The 17312-nt window shown below is 38.2% G+C and overlaps 1 protein-coding gene across 1 annotated transcript in view; it reads right to left on the reverse strand.

Moving 5' to 3' along the window:
* Nucleotides 1-17312, reverse strand: part of AATF (apoptosis antagonizing transcription factor) — a 133206-nt gene that overhangs the window by 84781 nt on the left and 31113 nt on the right. Inside the window, exon 5 of the mRNA XM_011990222.1 lies at nucleotides 444-558. Coding sequence (XP_011845612.1) covers nucleotides 444-558 — 115 coding nt within the window. The remainder of the gene's footprint in view (nucleotides 1-443; nucleotides 559-17312) is intronic.

The raw sequence follows: 17312 nt of genomic DNA on the forward strand, positions 1-17312 counted from the left end.
AAAAAAAAAAAAAAAAAAAGCCAGGCATGGTGGCAAGCGCCTGCAGTCTCAGCTATTTGGGAGGCTGAAGCAGGAGGACTGCTTGAGCCCAGGAGTTTGAGGCTGCAGTGAGCTGTGATCATGTCCCTGCACTCCAGCCTGGATGACAGCGTAAGATCCCATCTCTAAAAAAGAAAGTGCTTTTATCTTCTAATTCCAATAGATCTAAAGAGAAGGCAAGTCTTTTGTCTAAGACCACAAAGCACATCAGGTACAACTAAATATAAAAATCTAAAATCTAATCACCAACTTACATGCCATCCTGACCACCAGTGAAATATAAGAGACTCTATTTTACTAACATTAATATCTGCCTGAAGAGAACTTGGCTTTCTCCTTCATAAATGATGGGAAACTATCCAAATGAAAAGAAAATAAGCAACTCCATGGTTCTGTTCTCTTACCTTCCCGCATTGGGCTTTGTCCCATCTACTAGATATCTAGTGTCTGGGTACTGGAAAAGCAACTCTTCCTGAAGATCTACCAATGACCTCAACAATGCTTTAAGTGCCTTGTGACCTAGGAAATAAAAGACAGAGAAAGGACAATTAATTATCTACAATTTTCCTAAGTAGGTGATGCCTATAATTCATGACTCCTGAGCAATTCTGGCTGCGGAGAGTGAACGGGAGGTGCAGGATACACACAGAAACTAAATACTCTCTGAAATATTCCCAAATGGAAATAACAACGTTGCCGACCTCACAGGATTGTTGTGAGGAACATGCAAGATCATGCATGTAAGGTGCTTAGAAAAGTGTCTGCAAATAGTGAGAGTCCAATACATTGTCAGCTCTTAAATGTATTAAGTTTGACAAACTCCTCCCCCACCTCTCATTATAACCATTAATTTGTTCCATTGGTGTTAAGTTTCTTAGGTATCTTCCTACAGGTTACCCGCTGACCTCCTGGACTATTCCTTATCAGTCAGCTCCTTGAGCACTTCCTTCTTTTCTCCTAAAGAGTAGGACTTTGTCTAGCCATCCCCACCACCATCACCTTCCGCTTTGCCCCCAGGAGATCTCATGTGCCTCTGGTTTGAGCTGCCACATCCTTTACTCTCTCAACTCGTATCCTTATGGAAAAGTTCCTGTTCACATATGAAAACCCAAGCTAATGACTTCCTATTTGCAGTACTGAATTGTATGTTAAAAATTTGGGCATTGAGAATATATTCTCACCGGTTCTCCTTGGCGCCAATAAGATGCATCTATAATACAGCTGGTCAAGATTAAGTATATAGTCTATGGATAAAAACTTTTAGAATAAAAACTGGTCGGCTGGGGGCTGTGGCTCATGCCTATAATCCCAACACTTTGGGAGGCCAAGATGGGTGGATCACAAGGTCAGGAATTTGAGACCAGCCTAGCCAACATGGTGAAACCCCGTCTCTACTTAAAAAAAACACAAAAAAATTAGCTGGGGGTGGTGGTGGATGGTTGTAACCCTAGCTACTTGGGAAGTTGAGGCTGGAGAATTGCTTGAACCCAGGAGGCAGAGGTTGCAGTGAGCCAAGATCACACCACTGCACTCTGGCCTGAACGACAGAGCAAGATTCTGTCTGGAAAAAACAAAACAAAACAAAAAAACACTGGTCCTCGGGGAGGACTGCTTGAGTCCAGGAGTTTCAAGACCAGCCTGGGCAACATAGTGAGACCCCGGCTCTAACCAAAAAAACAACAAAAAAAAATTTAGCCAGGCATGGGCCCTGAGGTGGGAAGATCGCTTGAGCCCAGGAGGTTGAGGCTGCAGTGGAACAGTGATCACGGCACTTCAGCCTGAGCAACAGAGTGAAGGTGAGACCCTGTTTCAAAAAAAAAAACCACACACACAGAACAAACCTCATCCTCAGCCAGGGTCAGTGCTTGTGCCTGTAATCTCAGAACTTTGGAGGCCAGGTGCAATGGCTCATGCCTATAATCCCAGCACTTTGGGAGGCGGAGGCGGGTGGATCACCTGAGGTCAGGAGATCGAGACCAGCCTGGCCAATATGGCAAAACCCCACCTCTACTAAAAGTACAAAAATTAGCTGGGCATGGTGGTGTGTGCCTGTAATCCCAGCTACTTGGAAGGCTGACGCTGGAGAATCGCTTGAACCTGGGAGGCGGAAGTTGCAGAGAGCTGAGATCATGCCACTTTACTCCAGCCTGGGCAACAGACTGAGACTCTGTCTCAAAAAACAAAAACGAAACAAACAAAAAAAAACTTTGGGAGGCCGGGACAGGATGATTGCTTGGGCACAGGAGTTTGAGTCCAGCCTGGTACCACAGTAAGACTCTGGCTCTACAAAAATTTTTTTTAAACTAGCTGGTTTTGGTGGTGTGCACTGTAGTCCCAACTACTTGGGAGGCTGAGATGGGAGGATTGCTGGAGCCCAGGAGTTTGAAGTTACAGTGAACTATGATTATGCCACTACACTCCAGCCTGGGCAACAGAGCAAGACGCTGTCTCCAAAATCCCCCCCGACAAAAAACAAAACAGGTCCTCTGACAACAGAATTCTTACCTCCTCTATCAGAATAACACTACTTAAGGGGCTAACTAGACACAGAGTCACCATTTATGTGTTGAAGGCACTCAGACATCTCTCCTATAATCAAACTCTCACATTTCCAGTGACTGCCAGAAAATCTTCATGTAGTTGTTCCATCACTCCTTCACACATACTGTATCAGAAACAGAACTTTTGTTTTCCTACCTAATACTCTCCCTGTCTGAATCTCTGCGTTGTTTAATGTGTTTTCATAGATCACTCACATTTGGGTGCTCTCATTCTAGAAGTTTAATTGGTTGCTGAATTCTGTGTTTTCCATTCTTACTGTTGCTAATAATTGCCCATTTATCTCTGGCCATGCTTCTATCACTCCTTCCGTCTTTCATTTACGTAACTTTAGTCTCACAAGCATCCCTACTTCCATTCAACAATCCCGATATTCGTATATTTACATTTCACACAAACTGCAGCCCACACAAACTTAGGTTAAATGATTTTTATGTCTTAGTCTTTTCCGCTTCTACCCTGTCCAGCATGAGCAGCCTTCTCACTAGTTTATATCCCAACTTTTTCCATCAATAGGCCACCAATACATGAGTTAGATAAGTTCTCCATGTATTTCATACTACAGCATTCTATTTCAGGGTCAGGCCTGGGAACCAACCTACCTGAGAGAACCATCTCAGACTAGTCAGAAGGAACTCAATGGTCCAATAACTACTTTGCATTCCTTCAAATAATCTGCATATAAAACTACATAAATATGACATCCTTGTTTAAAATAAGGTCTTTGATTACATCATTTCTAAATTCTGTAATCCTTTATAATCTGCATATCATACCACTTGGGAGAATTTGTAACACATTAACTATCACCTAAAAAACTCAAAATGCCTTTGTTCCAAATCAAGATTCTCAACCAGTTGCTCTCTATCTCAAGAAAAAAATCAGTCCGGGAACAGTGGCTCACACCTGTAATCCCAGCACTTTGGGAGGATGAGGCGGGCAAACCACTTGAGGTCAGGAGTTCAAGACCTGCCTGGTCAACATGGTGAAACCCCATCTCTACTAAAAATACAAAACAATCAGCCAGGTGTGGGGGCGCACACCTGTAGTCTTAGCTACTCGGGAGGCTGAGGTAGGAGAATCACTTGGACCCGTGAGGTGGAGGTTGCGGTGAGCTGAGACTGCACCACTGCACTCCAGTCTGGGCAACAGAGTGAGACTCCATCTTGAAAACAAAAACCAAAAAAACTAAGGCCTGATGTGGTGGCTGACACCTGTAATCACAGCACTCTGGGAGGCTGAGGTGGGCGAACTGCTTGAGACCAGGAGTTCAAGACCAGCCCAGACAATGTAGCGAGACCCTGTCTCTACAAAAAAATACAAAAATTAGCCAGGTATGGCAGTGTACACCAGTAGTCCTAGCTACTTGGGAGGCTGAGGTGGGAGGATCCCTTGAGCCTGGGAGGTCGAGGCTGCAGTGAGCTGTGATCACGCCACTATACTCCAGCTCAGGTGATAGAACAAGACCCTGTTTCTAACAATAAAATTTTTAAAAATTAAAAAAAAAGAAACACTAAAAAAACTTTTCCTAGAAGGAACTTTGAAATAATCAGGCTAAGTGAAATAAGTCAGTTGCAAAAGGAAAAACACTGTATAATTCCACATGAGGTACTTAAAATAGTTAAATTCATAGAGACAGAAAGTCCAGTAGTAGTTACTAGGGGCTGAGAAGAGGGGAAATGGGGAATTATTGTTTAATGGATACAGTTTCAGTTTGGGATCATGAAAAGGTTCTGGAGGTGGGTGGTGGTGATGGTTGTACAACAATGTGAATATCCTTAATGACAATGAACTGTCCACTTAAAATGATAAGCTTTATTAAAAAAAAAACCACCTGGACCAGGCGTGGTGGCTCACGCCTGTAATCCCAGTACTTTGGGAGGCCGAGGCAGGCGGTCACCAGGTCAGGAGATGGAGACCATCCTGACTAACACGGTGAAACCCCATCTCTACTAAAAATACAAAAAATTAGCCAGGTGTGGTGGCACATGCCTGTAGTCCTAGCTGCTCGGGAGGCTGAGGTGGAAGGATCGCTTGAACCCAGGACAGGGAGGTTGCAGTGAGCCAAGATCATGCCACTGCACTCCAGCCTGGGCAACAGAGCAAGGGTCTGTCTGAAGGAAAAAAAAAAAAAAAAACACTAAAAAAATCCCAAAACCAGAATATAATAAATAATCCTACCATCCCAGTTCATCTTTGTATAGAAAAGAGTTATCTATAATCCTTCAAACTGAGCCTACTCAAAAACAAACAAAAAACAAAAAAACAACAAAAAAAAAGAGGAAAAACAATGGAATATTATTCAGACTTAAAAAGGAAAAAAATTCTGACATGCTGCAACATGAATAAACCTTGAGGACATTATGCTAAGTAAAATAAGCCAGTTAGGAAAAGACAAATACTATTTCCAATATACGAAGTACCTATGGTAGTCAAAACCACAGAGAGAAAAGCAGAATGGTGGTTACCAGAGGTTGGAGAAAGAGGCAAATGGGGAGTTGTTGTGTAATGGGTTGAGTTTCAGTTTTGCAAGATGAAAAAGTTCTGAAAATAACAATGTGAATATATTTAACACTATTAAACTGTACACTTAAAAATGGTTAGTATAGTAAATTTTGTTATATGTTGTGTACCACACACAAAAAATTGAGGCTGGTTACTGTGGCTCATGCCTGTAAACCCAACACTTTGGGAGGCCAAAGGGGAGGATCATTTGAACCCATGAGTTTGAGACCTGCCTGTATAACACAGTGAGACCCTGACTGTACCCCTCCCCAAAAAAGAAGAAGAAGAAAATCAGCCAGGCGTGGTGGCACATGCTGATAGTCCCTGATACTTGGGAGGCTGAGGTGGGAGGATTGCTTGAGCCCAGAAGTTCAAGGCTGCAGTGACCCACGATCATCCCACTGCACTCAAGTATGGGTAATGAAGCAAGACCCTGTCTCAAAAAAGAAAAAGAAAAAATTAAAAGAACAAGAAGAGCAAAGCATCTGGCCCTTACTTCCTATAAGTACCATGTGTCCATGACATAAAAAATAAAATCAAGATCCACCCAGAGAATAAGCTGCAAAGCAGCCTACATTATTTATAGCTACTTGTCCTCAACATACAAGTCAGAATTTGACTCTAACATGTAGCATACTCAAGAATTGTGAAAGTGTCCAACAAAAGACTACAACTTTTAAGGGCCACTTTCAAGTAGCTACACGAGCCTTTTTATTTTGGTCAAGTCAGTTTTTTAAAAATCCATTGCAGATATATTAGGCAGCATATCAATCCAACAAGACAGCAGAGAGCCAATATCAGTAAATCAAAGTGTGCCTTTCTGTTAATACTCTCTCATATGTTCTCATTTTATACACCCCTTCACCCAGTCAGAAAGTAGCCCTGAAGTATTTAGGCTCCATTCAGGGATAGCACTACCATGCATCAAAGTGTCAAGAGACCTGCCAGAGATGAAATCTGCAAATCTGTGCTTCTAACCACCAAAAAAAAAAAAAAAAAGTTTATCAAAGTAAATGTCACCAGTGGCCCAATACCTGGACAACTTCCTATAAAGAGATTTAGAAGACAGAAGGCAATTCTAATTTCTTTGCAATATTAGGGCTGCATTTCCTCCTAGATGGCATGTAAAATCTGAGACAATGAGACAATCCTTTGCTGCAGATGGTAGGCCTCCTCCAAGCCAGAGCAGACAAGAGTGAGGGAAAGACTCTCTCCCGGAGGCTCAAATCTAACAATGAATTCTTCCCAGCCAAAACAAACAAATAAACACCAATTTTTAAAAATTCTCTCTATTATTCACACAGGACTGAATTATAGTTGTTCAACCCTGTGAATAACAAACAGAATGAATCAACAGTTTCTAATTCATCTCTAATTTTTCTCCCAATTATTACAAGAGTTTAAAGTTAAGAAAAGCAGCAAAGATTCATATACTTTCTTCCCTCTCCCTCTTGGCACATGGCCACAAAACAAATGGATACTGTCAAGAATATATATGCTTATTTTACCCTACATGGTCCATTTCCAAAGGTCTTTCCCTTAAGAGGAGATTAAGAAGGACATATGCTTCATCATATTACCAAGATTTAACCTAAGCATCTGGCCACCAGCTTTAGGAATAATTTTCAGTAGAGAATAAATGTAAACAGTACTTTACTGGGGGTTAGGGGCCCTGTATTTTAACTGACATTGTCACTAACTAGTCATGTTATGCTGAATGGACCCATTTAATCTCTCTGAGTGTCAATTTTCTCATTTATAAAACGTGAAAGCCTTTGCTTGTTGATCTCACAGAATAAGGTAAAAATAGTAACTGTGTTATTATATATTAAGGCATTTTAGAATTTTTTAAATGCTGTAAAAACAAGGCATATTACTATCAAAAATCATATTTTACATGGTAAAAATCTTAAGCTCTGGTTGTACTAGGATTGGACAGTATTCACAGACTCCTACATTAGGTATTCATTTATATGCTACCCATATGCAAGCATTCTATATATAAAATGTCACCAATCTAAAAACCATTTTCACATAACAGCTTTATTTTTTTCCCTGATTCATCTAGGCTGTCCAACATAAACAAAACTGTAAGTGAGGAATAAGTTTGGGCACTGACACACAGTTCATTAATTAGATTATAAACCAATAAGTATAATTTCTGGAAATGGCGTGAAGTGAGAACAGGAAGAGTGAGTATATAAAGTAAATAAAGTTTACCTTATCAGTTTTTAAATATCTATACAGTTGTTTTTAAATAAATATACAAACATTACAATTATTTATGTACAAGTACACATAAACTCCCACATTCGTATTACCCCAGACAAATACATTGAATTGGAATTTACAGATTACAAGAGCATTTTTTTCTCCTCTAAAAGTAACTCTAGAACTAGAGCTAAACTATAGGTCAAAATGACACACGATATATTGGCCTGAGAACAATACTTTTCATTCAAATCCACACAAGCCTGCCACTTGCACTAGTCATCCCCGGCAATTAATCCCCCAAGAAAGACGTTTGATTAAATCTTTTCAAGCAAATCCTTTGCTTTGCTTTTGTTAGTTCACTTCTTGTCAACATCTATTAAAATATGCCTTTAATTCTCCCACAATCTTAAAAAACACCGATTCCACTGTCTTCAACTTTAATCAACTGTATGGCCGGCATTTTTCATTTCATAATAATGTGCTGCTTGGAATTCAAGAGGCAGGCTCAGCATCAATCATCTGGTAAGAATTTTTCCACTGCAATAAATATGCAAATGAGGAGAGCCAGTCAGTCGTATTTCAGGCCCGACTTGCTAGTGTTTTAAAAAAGACACAAATTTATTAATTGCCGGTGGCCAGAGGAATCCTATTACTTTGGGCATTGATTACAAAGCTGTGTGAGTGATTATTGTGCAACTCGCGGGCTACCCAGGCATGAGGAAAAATTATTAAAGCAAGGCAGAGATTATCAACTCAGAATAACAATAAGCCTTAACATTTAGGCCCTAACTTCTTCAACAAAGAATTGCACGAAGGCTCCACTGTATCATAATTCCGAATTCTGTCAGTATTACTGTTTGGGCTTGTTCTATATTCCCCAAGCAGAATGGCGTTACCAGTAAGACAGAGGACTGCAGGTTACAAATTCCTCAACGTCAACCATTTGGAGAAGTTGCTATCATTTCCAACATATGGCCAACTAGAATTTTTAGATATCCAAGTATATATACACATACACAGTTATGCATGTATATATATTCAGATTTAGATGAATGTGTGTGCTATTATGAGGACCATGGTTTTAACTGGAATAGTGTGAGGACTTCTGGCCCAATATGCTGGTGAGTTCTGTAGACTAAAAGTAGTCCACAGATTATTTTATGGTACAAAATAACCATAAGGATAACTTCAAAGCAGAGCGTAGAGACTTATATTCTAAAATCATGAAGGCTAAGCCAAAGGCAGACGTGGGTTTTCATATCTCAGAGGGCACCACAGCAGAAGGCGTGCGATCTATGGAGGAGTCTACAGAGGAAACAACTTGATAGGCTAATTCTGAATGCAAAGTGTTTTTGTGAGAAACATTCAACCCAAGATATATTAAATCAAATAAGAAAGAGGACTCAGTGGACAAAACTTACTTTTTTCTCTTAAGAGAATGATGTGGGGAATTGGGGGAGTAAGTAGAAGTTGAAACAGGGGAGAGATGAAGAGACATATGATAAAATATATGTTGGGTGAGTCTCCTCATAGAAAGAAACAAAAAGAAAAAAAATTCTTACCATTTTACATTACTGCCATACTAAGTAACATGATAGATAGTGTGCATTTGAGTTCTGTGGAGGGACATCCCACTCAAGCTGTAATTTCTGACCAGGCATGAATTTATAAGGAAGGGAAAAGAACTGCAGAATTTCTTAGGTTTCCCTGAATACTCTCTCAAATACCTTGATGAAGTATGTCAATAAATCCTTAAAAAGCCCTATAGGACACAGCAATCTAGCTGATCAATGTACTTCCTGAAATCTACTACAGTTACCTTCCACCTCACAGTTCCTAGACCACCTCGATCGCTACTGAGCACTTTGTCAAAAAGCAAAATTTACTCTCCCCCTTTAAACAGAAAAGAGTAAATGTTCAGAATATGAGGTACTTAAAAACCAAGTTTATTTACAAGTACTGTAATTGTTTAAACTGTCTTACAGTAGTTACTCAGGGAGAGTGGGGATACTTTCATTTTTATTTGATATACTTTTGAACTGTTTGAATATTTTATAAGCATGTATTACTCTTATAATTTAAAAATTTTATTAAAATTTAAAATAAACTGTGAAGAAAGGAAACTTATTAAAAATAAAATTAGAACCACAATCCAAGTAACCCCCTCTGATTTTTTTTTTTTATTATTATTATACTTTAAGTTCTAGGGTACATGTGCATAACGTGCAGGTTTGTTACATATGTATACTTGTGCCATGTTGCTGTGCTGCACCCATCAACTCGTCAGCACCCAACTACTCGTCATTTACATCAGGTATAACTCCCAATGCAATCCCCCCCTCTGATTTTTAAGAAGTCTGACTCTTTCATATTATAACATCTTTAAAAAAACAGCCTCTGCTGTGGTGAAACTGTCTCTAACCAAATGCCCACAAATTCTCTCTATATAGTATGGGTCTGGAAAAAACTGATGAAAATGGAGATTCAGAAAATACCTTTCTAAAACAGAGATTCCATGCAGAATTAATTAGTCCTCTCTCAGGATCCTTCATATCGTTACAACACTTACCCATTTTGTACTGTGAGTCTGATTTCACCACCTTAAAGCTGCTTCAGGGCAGCTTCAGCCTGTCATCCAGCATCCAACACATCACCTGGGCCATAAAAGGTATTCTACAAATGTTTTCTTCATTTAGAGAGATGTTGCCTAAGTCGCACGGCAGAATATGATCACACTACCTCTTCCAAATCTAAATGTTGACAAGCAAACAAAATGTAGACTACATACTTCCTAACTTTAATATCAACTATGTATCTTCAACAAACTGACCTTTTGTTAAGTAAGTAGGCAAACAACATTTTCTTTATTTTAATATGCCAACTATAAGACAATCGGGCTATTATCTTACAGTGTCTCAAAGCCATTTTGCCAGACAGGAATTAAAAAACAAAAACAATTAGCAATTTTTGCTAGGCATATTACAATGCATTCTCCTAAAAATTCAGTAATTACCATCGCTTAAATGGAAACACTGAGACTCAGAAAATAAAAGATTGTTTTAATTGTGTTTCTTTTAATACTAGTAAGGCTGAGGGTTGTTTATTCTCCAACTCAAAATGAAACACTTTGAGAGGCAGTGTTTATGTAAAAACACCTAAATGATGCTTTAAAAGCAGCTTCCCTGTAACTACACCTTACTATGAGCTCTTTGAGAGCAGAAACTGTTAACTATTCACCTGGGTACGTTTGGTGTTGGCAAACGTTATTGAATGAATAACTGAAAAAAAAAAAAATCCTAATATCTTCCTTGGTATGTACTTTTTACATGTGCATTTCAAGTCTTCAAAGAACTAACTGTATGTATAGTACTGTCTTTATTCACAAAATCCTTTCAAGAAGAGGAAAACAAATATTGTGGCCCAAGTGCTATATCCTTAAAAGATTGTACTATCAGTATTCAGATTAATAGTTAATACACAGTAAAGACCTGCTAAGTACCACACACTCGCCTAAGCACTTTATATGCATTCATTCATTTAAGTCCTCATAACAATCCTTTGAGGTAGATACTATTATTGCGTCACCATTTTACAGATACAGAAATTGAAACACTACTATAAGCTTAAAAAACAATTCCACAGTTTTCATTTTCTAGATCAATGTACCCTTGAGGGTTATGTATCAAAACTATCTGGGAAACAGAGTGTAATGAAATTTTCAATTACTAAAAAAATGACAAAACTTCCCTCCCCAGTACCATCACATGATAAAAAACACTAGTGAGATTCTGTTAAAATGTCATGTCCAAATTTGATTCCCACACTTGAAAAAACAAAGCGGAGAAACTAAAGGAAGCCCACATCACATGGATGGAAAGCAGGTCCAGTAAGGCAAGATAAAGCAGTAATTGCTGAATTTGAAAGAAGAATGTTAACAAATGGATTAACAGTCTCCAAAATTCAAATGCCCACATACATCAGAGAAGATGCTTAGCCTTACTAATAAAAATAATTTTTTAAAGAAAAACTTAAAACAATGGGATATTTTTCTGATAATGCTTGATGCTGGCAAGGACGTGTGGGAAGGGGCACTCTGCGAACACAACTGATGAGTTTAGTTAGCGTGACATAGCCAGAAAGCAATCTGGCAAAATGTATCAAAGTTTTACACATGCCCAGTCCCTGACCCTACTATTCTTCTAGAAACTAACCCTCAGGAAATAATTGTAAAGCAAAGAGGTAGGTACAATAATGTTATTTTCAGCACTGTTTATAACAGGTAGAAACTGCAAACATCTTAAGTGTCCATTTATAGGGAACTACTTAAATTAATTTTAGTTTAGCCAGGTAACTTTTTGTGCAGCTGTTGAAAAGGATTAGTATAAAATGGAATTTGGCTTAAGTAAACCAAACCATAAAAAACTTTTTTGGGATAAACAAAGTAATCTGGATATGAAGTACACATACAGTACCAGGAATATTAATTTAGTTAGGTGAGATGACAGTGTTACTAAGAGACATCCTCATTTTTTAGAGCCATAAACAGAAATATTTAGAGGCAAATGGCACGATGATTGTAATTTACTTTAAAACACTTTAAAAAAAACAAATATAATGAACATTAATTTTAAAGAAAAAAAAAGTAGACCTGCAGGCATTGACATGGGAAGATGTAAAGCATGATTTCATTTATGTTTTGAAAAAAGTTTATATTGACATAAAGTATCTGGAAGACAGATAGATTATTTAAAATGGTTATCTCTAGAGGACACTTTTATGAGTAGGAAAAAGAATACTTTCACAATCTACGTTACATATTTCATTAAGTATTGTTTGGTGAGCAGGGAGGAATACTCAGTATTGTCTGAAAGAAAATAACATTTCACAACAAACAAGCTTTAATTTTATTATTTTTTAAGGCAATTAAGATTAAACTTCAACAATACAAAGAGGTCTTCTGAGGTAGATATCATTCCAGAAAATCAAACAAGAAGAAACAGATTAAAGTAAAAATAGGAGAATTAGAGTGGCATTAAAGTTGACTGACAAGGACATCATCTATCCCTAGAACCAGTTCAAAATTTTCCCTGTTGGATTCACAAAAGAAACAGCAAGGACCAATACATGTAAGGGAGCAAAACTGTTTATCTTCATTAAACACTGGGAAATGTAAATTAAAATAACAGATACCAGTTCCCAGATACCACTTGTCAAAGTGACAAAGATGAAACAAAATCATTATATCTGATGTTGACAAGGATAAGGAAAACTGACTCTCATAAAAAGGCGAAAATGTACAAATACAACTTTTCTGGAAGGCAACTTGGCCGTATAGATAAAAAGCCTTAAAATTTTGCATATTCTTAGAAAATGTACTAATTCCACATTTAGAAATTTATGTAACAAAGTAAGCATGCATATGAATACAGACTTACTAATAATGATGTTTACTACATTATTTATAAAAATGAAAACCTGGAAACAATCCAAATGTCCAACAATAAAGAACTGGTTAAACTATCCACACAATGGAAACTCTACGCTATCATTACAAATAATGCTATAGAACGATATTTAAAGACAGGGAAACATATTCATAATCTGTTAAATAGAAAGAAATGAATTGCAAAACAAATTACAGAATATGGTCCCATTTTTGCTCTAAGTACATACCCACTGAGAAAAAAACCTAGAAAAGATATTTACTATGTACCAAAATATTAAAAATACTTAACTCTTAGCTGCTAGGATTAGGGAAGAAATATTTCCTTAATTTTGCTTGGCTATTTTCTTTTTTTTCTTTTCTTCCTTTCTTTTTTCTTTTTTTTTTTTTTTTTTTGAGACGGACTCTCGCTCTGTCGCCCAGGCTGGAGTGCAGTGGCACAATCTCAGCTCACTGCAACCTCCACCTCCCAGGTTCAAGTGATTCTTCTGCCTCAGCCTCCTGAGGCAGGGATTACAGGCATGCGCCCCCACGCCCAGCTAATTTCTGTATTTTTAGTAGAGACAGGGTTTCACCATGTTGGCCAGGCTGGTCTCAAACTCTTAACCTCTGGTGATCCACCTGCCTCAGCCTCCCAAAGGTCTAGGATTATAGGCGTGAGCCACTGGGCCCAGCCTGCTTGGCTATTTTCTAAATTTTATACAATGAATACATATTATACATTTATAATTTATCATAAGAAAAAAGCCATTACTTATCACCTAAAAAATGGTCTTACCTGCCTAAAGGAGAAGGAACTAGATCAGCTGACCCCCTGAAAGTCTAACTCTTACTGAATGAAACAGCATCCAGGAAATAGCATCTTTAGAAAAACTGAAGGATATGTCTACTTCTTGTGCTCTAAGCCTTCTGTCCTACAACAAATTCATCTCCATATTTCTCCTGCCTTAATTGCTTTAAGCTGTGACATTTATTCCATATCTATGTTTCCTCACACTTTGTTTGAAAAGGGGAGAAGACCCTCAGATGAAAGAGTTAAGTTAAACCACATGCGTAGTGATTGGGCAGTGTGGCCAAGAGCAACGTTTCTGAGGCACAGCAGACCTCAGTTTCTACACTGGATTTGCCTCTCACCAATCGTGTGACCAAAAAAACAGCTACCTAACCTTTCTAAGCCTTGATTTCCTCATCTGTACAACACAGTTACTAGAGCCTACTGCACAGGCTGCTGTGAGAGCTAATGAGACCTTTGTACAGGATTAATACAGTACATGGGAAGTGGTGCACAATTAACAATAGGAGGTTTTTGGTATTTTTGAGTATACTGGCATCTAGCATTGTATTTGCACAATAAAAACACCAAGAGAGAAGAAAATTAATTCCTATTCTCAAAATGTCATCTTTTTTTCTTTCTTTTTACTCATGTTATTCTATCTTGTACGTCTGACTAGGGACACCAGAAATGCTTTTTAACCTGTTGAGTTAGCTGGGCACAGTGGCTCATGCCTGTAATCCCAGCACTTTGGGAGGCCGAGGTGGGCGGATCACAAGGTCTGGAGTTCGAGACCAGCCTGGCCAATATGGTGAAACTCTGTCTCTACTAAAAATACAAAAATTAGCCAGGCGTGGTGGCAGGCGCCTGTAGTCCCAGCTACTCTGGAAGCTGAGGCAGGAGAACTGCTTGAACCTGGAGAGGCGGAAGTTGCAGTGAGCAGAGATCATGCCACAGCACTCCAGCCTAGGCCACAGAGCGAGACTCTGTCTCAAAAAAGAAAGAAAAGAAAGAAAAAATTTGTTGAGTTAAATTAAGTCACCCTTGACCTTGCCCTTGCCCTCAACCCTCACCACTGTTGACATATGTGTAGCATACACTATGCCTCATCTTTAGCGTGTAAGAATCCTTAAGAGATTGTCTGAGCAGCTTCTCCAACTGTAAACATTTTCCTTGTTATGAAACTGGGAACAGCTGGTATAAATTTCTTAAAATAGTAGCCTTTTAGATTTTTTTCAGAGGCAAATTTACTCAACTGTCCCAAGAAAAATAGGAACTGGTAGATTTGAGATTAAACACCAAGCAAAACAACTAACACTACATGAAAGGCATTAAAAATTACCAAAGAACTCAAGCTGAAGTTAAGTGTGTCCATGTATAACAAACTCTCAAAGCAGGTCACATGAGCAAACTTACTTGGGGACAGGTTATAAATATAACAATTATAATCATCAAGAAATAATTATGTCTCAAGGTGTCATGATATATAGACTTTCTCTAAGATAATTCTTTTTTTTTTAAGAGGCAGGGTCTCACTCTGCTGCCCAAGCTGGAGTACAGTGGCATGATTATTGCTCACTGCAGCCTCGAATTCCTGGGTTCAAGCAATCTTCTAACCTCAGTCTCCCAAGCAGCTAGGACTACAGGTGCATGTGTGCCACCTTGCCTGCCACATAATTCAAAAGTAACATTATAGCCTAAGTTACGTCTTTTTTTCCTCACCCCCACCATCCCCAGCATCCTCTCCTTGTCAAACTGCCATTCAAATTTCACAGAAGAAAACATAAGTGGAGGAAAATATATACATATTAAAATATCTGGAAATTGTTAGTAATGTTTTCTCTGAGAAGTAGATGTAGGAATTTGGAAAACTAGGAGAGCTTTTACTTTTTCCTTTATATACATCTATATTATTTACATTTTTTTCACAGTGAAGATGTACTGCTGTATATACATTTTAACATAATTAATAGAAGAACATACGGACAAATTAAACTAAGTCCCATAAAACCCTTAGCAAGTTTCATAAATACCAGGCGGAAAAAAATGTCTCCATTATTTTGGAAAATGCTCTGCAGCTTCTCGTGATACTTTTAGGGATACACTAGCTAGTATTAGGAAATACATTATGAGTAGATAAGCATCAGCGATGGTTAAAACTGGAAAGGAGAAACCTGCTGAACTATTGATCTGATTTCATGCTTCCAACTGCTTTTTACACTCTCCTACATATCAAGATGAAGACCACCACTGGCTTAGACAAAGGCTTCCAAAAGAAATGATAACAATCCAAATACTCTTGAAAAGTCATTTCGGCTGGGCGCGGTGGCTCAAGCCTGTAATCCCAGCACTTTGGGAGGCCGAGACGGGTGGATCACGAGGTCAGGAGATCAAGACCATCCTGGCTAACAAGGTGAAACCCCGTCTGTACTAAAAAATACAAAAAACTAGCTGGGCGAGGTGGCAGGCACCTGTAGTCCCAGCTACTCGGGAGGCTGAGGCAGGAGAATGGCGTAAACCCGGGAGGCGGAGCTTGCAGTGAGCTGAGATCCCGCCATTGCACTCCAGCCTGGGTGACAGAGCGAGACTCCGTCTCAAAAAAAAAAAAAAAAAAAAGTCATTTCATGCAAAAACAACTGAACAGGAATATTACAAAACAGTTGTTTGACATAAGCATAGGGTTATACTTGTCTCCATTTCTGGGATTATTTGGGTTATGAAAGGCAACTTCATTTATCAGTACAACCACTATTATCAAGGGGGTAAAATCTACAAATTCAGAATATAGAGAATTACAACTCAACATTATTATACCTTTTAAAATACATTTAGCCAAGTAGGGGCCACCCCATAAATGTTATATGTCTTCTAGGAAAATGTTTTCCTTTAAACAAAGGATTTACTTTCTACTTTTTCACCAGAGAGATGTGTATAAGAGATCTATCCCTAGAACCAGTTCAAAATTTTCCCTGTTGGATTCACAAAAGAAATAGCAAGGACCAATACATGTAAGGGAGCAAAACTGTTTATCTTCATTAAACACTGGGAAATGTAAATTAAAATAACAGATACCAGTTCCCAGATACCACTTGTCAAAGTGACAAAGATGAAACAAAATCATTATATCTGATGTTGACAAGGATAAGGAAAACTGACTCTCATAAAAAGGCGAAAATGTACAAATACAACTTTTCTGGAAGGCAACTTGGCCGTATAGATAAAAAGCCTTAAAATTTTGCATATTCTTAGAAAATGTACTAATTCCACATTTAGAAATTTATGTAACAAAGTAAGCATGCATATGAATACAGACTTACTAATAATGATGTTTACTACATTATTTATAAAAATGAAAACCTGGAAACAATCCAAATGTCCAACAATAAAGAACTGGTTAAACTATCCACACAATGGAAACTCTACGCTATCATTACAAATAATGCTATAGAACGATATTTAAAGACAGGGAAACATATTCATAATCTGTTAAATAGAAAGAAATGAATTGCAAAACAAATTACAGAATATGGTCCCATTTTTGCTCTAAGTACATACCCACTGAGAAAAAAACCTAGAAAAGATATTTACTATGTACCAAAATATTAAAAATACTTAACTCTTAGCTGCTAGGATTAGGGAAGAAATATTTCCTTAATTTTGCTTGGCTATTTTCTTTTTTTTCTTTTCTTCCTTTCTTTTTTCTTTTTTTTTTTTTTTTTTGAGACGGACTCTCGCTCTGTCGCCCAGGCTGGAGTGCAGTGGCACAATCTCAGCTCACTG

This window comes from Mandrillus leucophaeus, unplaced genomic scaffold (genome assembly GCF_000951045.1).
Source record: "Mandrillus leucophaeus isolate KB7577 unplaced genomic scaffold, Mleu.le_1.0 Scaffold374, whole genome shotgun sequence".
NCBI classification, from domain to species: Eukaryota; Metazoa; Chordata; class Mammalia; order Primates; family Cercopithecidae; genus Mandrillus; species Mandrillus leucophaeus.